The sequence below is a fragment of the Triticum aestivum genome, chromosome 6D (assembly GCF_018294505.1).
Source record: "Triticum aestivum cultivar Chinese Spring chromosome 6D, IWGSC CS RefSeq v2.1, whole genome shotgun sequence".
Classification (NCBI taxonomy): domain Eukaryota; kingdom Viridiplantae; phylum Streptophyta; class Magnoliopsida; order Poales; family Poaceae; genus Triticum; species Triticum aestivum.
Window position 1 is genome coordinate 41,562,724 of NC_057811.1, and position 4,981 is coordinate 41,567,704.

Here is a 4,981-nt window from a genome sequence, read left to right on the forward strand (position 1 = left end):
AAACCCACCATAGAAAGTTTTACCAATTATAAATCTGTGTATGTCGGTTATGTGGGCGTCAGCTCTAGGTTTTATTTCACTTGTCTATGCATGACCCCCGTCGTAAAATTGGAAATAGACAACCCCGTTTGCAAAGAAGGTCTTCCACAAATGAGTGTTTTGCTTTGCCTTTATGAGATTGGTGCCCTTGTAGACTTTTTGACCCATTTGCCTTGATATGTACATAGAGCATTGCTGGAACTGAATTTAAGCCACCTATTGCACGAGAACAATATGCACATCGTCATAAAGCTGCGCCACCCAATACTATTCTCATACATTTATAAATTTCATTATAAAATATTTAATAGGGCCCAATTCTCATAAATTCATATGCATCTTATCACACACCGCAACACTTTATGGCCTTGCAGGCGGTTCATAACTTTTCTTCGGGTATATTTATCGTCTTTATACTTGAAACACATATGGTAATGATGTAGAATGCTAGTCAACATCCTAGATGGCAACCTTACAAAATAAATGATGCACTACATTAAGACATATATACAATGTGCTAGAATGCATGATTTAGAATAGCAACATCCTGGTGTAATCCTCAAGTATGGGGAGTTTTTGCTCGTCATCGTAGCCATACATGACGCGGACCATCCTCGCAAAGTTTAGTGATGCCGTGATGAAGCTATGCGATAATGTTGACTTCATCCTAGAGAAGCATTCCTTGTTCAGACACTCCCATTCACTCGCAATCATCTCCACCATGTGTTCATCGGCATCACCATGAGGATTTTCTCTCTGGTATAACTCTTTGTATGATCCGTCTAGCCCTTCTTGTGATTCATCCTGCATTAGACAAAAACAGAAATATCAGATCATGCCTATTTTGGTCAATGTCAACATGGATGCGCACCCACTAGGATATGAATTGAATGATTTTATGTAAAATAAATTGTTATGTTAATCCTAATGTGTTATTTGATAACATTCTTTCTGTGTTCTAACCTTTGCACTACCCATGTCATCCCAGAGCCTCATGATCTTTGCAGGGCAGGAGATGACCCGATGAATGTTGTCTTTGTTACCCTCTGTTAAATCATGCCCCAACATGAATAAAAGATGTAGGAAAACAAGTGGTGCTCCTGAGGTGATGATTCCGTTTCTTATGTAGTCCTCGGATGTAGGGACATTATTAGTAGATAACCATTTTCCCTCGATCATGAATCCATCAAACAAAGTTGCCCACTGTAAGAAGAAAAACACAGGGAGAAAAGATTAATTATTTAAGTGTTATTTTACCATCTATTATTTTTGTGCATACAACTAGGTAATTTCACGTGCATTGCAATAGGGGCGCACATATTTTGAATTTAATCACCATGGTTTACTCGCCATTTTAGTGTTAATGTGATTAGGTACCAAAAATGCACTTTAGATAATTGTATCAATTCTTATTACTTACTGGCTTGCTAAAGAAAATAATATGAGTTTTTGGTAAGCCAATAAAACATGGGTCAGTTGAGATTACTCGATGAAAGTCGGTCAAGAAAATCAGAAAAATCGGAAAAGGAGGAGGTGGTGTGGGGAGGGAGAGCACGGGCAAAAGAAAGGAACAAAAAAAATCATACACAGGATAAAATACTAAAAAAAATTATAGTACACATAAATATTTTAGCTGGTACTTTTACTATATTTAGTTTCTTAGGAAAATTGAACTAAAGAGAAATGAAGAACTACTCTAGTAGACATACAGCTTTCTTGAGATGATTGATAGGGTTCGCTCCATGCTCTTTTCTGGCCATATCGGCAATATCATTTGTAGTGGTGTAAAGAGCCTTATAACATGATATCATGTAGTTGGGAAGTGAGTCAGCAGCTTCAAGATCCCACCTGTCAAAATATGCAATATGTGTGTGAAACTTCTATAACAACATTTTTTACATCATGCACAAGGTCTTAACTAACACATGAGTCTTATTATCCCATTAAGAGATAGATACCATTCTAGTTAAGACCTTATAAATGGGCTACAATGGCAATGTGCACTGGTTTGTATGAATATACAATAAATAATTATAAAAATATTAATATATGTAAATGTTTATCTTAAAGGCACAATGTTCATTTCAAACCAATCTTAAAACATCTTCATATATTGTAGCTCAAAGTTAAAGAAATTTGAATATGCGATTGGACAAATTTAATATGCAATTTAATTACAAAGAAATGCAACTACATTTCTTCAGTAACAATTATCAATCTTATTTTCATGGGAACATCATTGCTCACATTTTGATTGCTTCATTAAAGAGAGAGAGCTCCTCTTGTGTGGCGACAAGATCAAAGATGTCATCCACAATGTAGACTATGGATATGATCTTTGTGATCTCGATCCGATATCTAGAGAAGGAGAAACCCTCTAGAACAGTCATGGGCCACATGTACCATTTAAGAACTTGGTCCCTTGCAGCCGGTACATCTTGAGCCAATCCTAGATCCATCCACCATCTGTGTGAAAGGGAAATTTTCATATAGTAAAAACCACCACCCTTTCAATTGCGGGAATACATTATCAATCAAAAATACTAATTTATAAAATCTGGCCAAGAGTTCTAGCGTTTTTCTATTATCAAGATGGTGGACATAGTTGCTACTTTTTACAAAATTAATCATGGAAAGGTAGTAGATTATATGTTTATACCTCTTAACCTCTTGCATCTCCCTCTGATGCTGCAACTTCTTAATCTGAAACTCTGCACGTGCCAGATTCTCAATTGCCATGTTCCTAGTGGGCAAGTTCTGCATGTAGCTTAGATGGTGCCTTGCCTTGTATTGCATCAGACTCACATGATAGGGATGGTCTAATGACTGCCTCACATATCTTGCAAGGTTTGGCTCCAAATACTTAATTGCAAATCTAAGATGCCTGCTTGAGAATTCATTTGCCTTGTAGAGTGATGATTCTCCCATGTTGAGGTGTGACATGTCTTGCAAGCTTAGCAGCCCTCTAATGTCTTTGCTCAGCCCAAGGTTGAAATCACCATTATCGTGTGCGAACTTTCGAAGAACATCGTCTGCCAAGTCATGTAGAAGGGCTCTTAGCCAGGGTCATACATAATGAGAAGAATACGTCTCAAGGGAGGTGCTTGTACACTCCACAAGAAAACGTTAAAAAATTCTATTAGACTTGGCTACGCTAATTTTTTTTCCAACAAAGTTATCGCGCAAAATTCATTTCATGGACTATTACTGCACTCAAGCTTCCCAAACTTGTGTATTTATCTGTCTTGACATACTAAGCTTGTATTTTACTAACCTGCCGAAACACAATATCCAGCTTCTCTCATCAACCTCAATGAAAGGGTTGCATCAAGCAGATCGTCACCATGGATGAGATCCGCACATGAGTCCACGATGGTGTCTATCTCGTCTTGGAAATAGTGGTAGATGCAGAGGCGCTTGAGGTGATCAACAGTGGTCAATAAGCCTCGTCCACTCGTCGGATGGTGATGCAGCAATGCTTGAACATTCGTTAGGCTTTCCTGTTGTTGCACACAAAGAGAAAAATTCTTTTAAAAAATAATACATAGTTTACAAGACTTAAAATAATTAGATTCTCTATTAAAGTACTTCCATGATAATGTATGTTTATATTTTGTCAACATCTTTTAAAAAATAACTGGAAGAGGTAAGGATTGAGAATTGTCCTCATTCAAAACACATATCATTATCAACCACAAAAAAGAGATATCATTAATTTATGAATGAAATACACATTTTCTATATCTCCTCCGTTCTGAGTAGTCAGAACATCCTAAAATGACTTCTAAACTGAGGGTATAGAAAATGAGGTGGCGGGCTAGCCAAGGTTCAAGCCTCACTTCTATTTATTAAGGGTGTGGCACGGTCTCAGTCGACTGAGATTTAATCAAGTCTTATCAAGTAAGATAACATGAAAGAGAGAAAAAAAATAATTTTTTTGCATGGATCTCAATGCAAAATCTCAGACGACTGAGACTTATCAAGACTGATTTACTAACTAGTTTCTCCTACGACCAAGTCTCTTTTATTTTTCTTTCCTTGGAAGGTGCCGTTTATGACAGACAGCCTGGTGAGATTCAAAAAGCTAGGCTCAACATTAGCTCTGATGGGTTTGGAATCGACCCCTGGTGTAACTAAAAAAGACAAACATGAGTGCTAAGTGCGTTCACCGGCCATAACAATTTATATACCTGGAAGTCAAAATCATCGGACAGCCCATGGGACGCAGGCTCCCGCCCGGGACATATCACCGTCGAAGGGCGGAAGAAGCCATGGTTGCGGCCGCTCCGGCCACCATTTCCAGCTACCAGTGAAACCGAATGGAGCACCGGCTCGACCGAGGAGAAGAAGAAGAAGGCATGCGCAGCAGCCATCGGTTTCTGATTTAATGGTGGCTGGCTAGCGAAGTGTGACGTGTTACAGATCGGCTAAGTAGGCTAGTTAACTTGGTAACTAACTAGCCTGGATGATATGAGATGAACAAGTAGCTGCTGCTGCTGCGTCTTTGGATGGATGGGGGATATGAGCAATGCATACATGCCCTCCATATTTATAGGGAGAGGGGAGGAGAGCAGAGCAGAGGTTGCAGCTGCGTGGATCCATCCTCCACCGAGGAGTGGACTGTCTGCCCCAGGTGAGTCATGTGCAAAATTCACTAAACTTGCACGATTGTAGCATACGTCTGCTAGCTAGTGACCTAGCTAGCTAGAGACTCCATGCCAAGTCAATTTGTCGTAGTACCTACACACACACATCGTTCGTACACGCGCTCAGAGCAAGAGGAAACCAAGTAAACATGACGAACATGTTTCTCCTAAAAATATCAGAAGAATATACATCTCTTTTTTTAACAAGTCCTTATAAACACATCCAAACAAAAAATATCAAATTCTTGGGGATGCCGTAGTCTTCTTCCTCTTGCATCCGTTGACGGCCTTTTTAT

The 4,981-nt window shown here is 39.0% G+C and overlaps 1 protein-coding gene across 1 annotated transcript; it reads right to left on the reverse strand.

Moving 5' to 3' along the window:
* Window positions 1-421: 421 nt before the first annotated feature.
* Window positions 422-4,683, reverse strand: LOC123140983 (S-(+)-linalool synthase, chloroplastic). The gene is made up of 7 exons (XM_044560236.1): window positions 4,230-4,683; window positions 3,314-3,539; window positions 2,699-3,071; window positions 2,287-2,505; window positions 1,749-1,887; window positions 1,003-1,242; window positions 422-843 (listed from the first exon to the last, which is right to left on the reverse strand). Exons 1-7 carry the CDS (start codon window positions 4,410-4,412, stop codon window positions 571-573), a joined length of 1,653 nt encoding a protein of 550 aa, XP_044416171.1. The 5' UTR covers window positions 4,413-4,683; the 3' UTR covers window positions 422-570.
* Window positions 4,684-4,981: the final 298 nt, after the last annotated feature.

What these genes read in the sequence shown, in the direction of transcription:
- LOC123140983 (XM_044560236.1), bottom strand. Translation starts at nt 4,412, where the DNA reads ATGGCTGCTGCGCATGCCTTCTTCTTCTTCTCCTCGGTCGAGCCGGTG. An exon ending in GAGATGCAAGAGGTTAAGAG is followed by an intron (nt 2,506 to 2,698) that starts GTATAAACATAT and finishes CCTTTCACACAG; the next exon opens with ATGGTGGATGGATCTAGGAT. An exon ending in TTTAATGAAGCAATCAAAAT is followed by an intron (nt 1,888 to 2,286) that starts GTGAGCAATGAT and finishes ATATTTTGACAG; the next exon opens with GTGGGATCTTGAAGCTGCTG.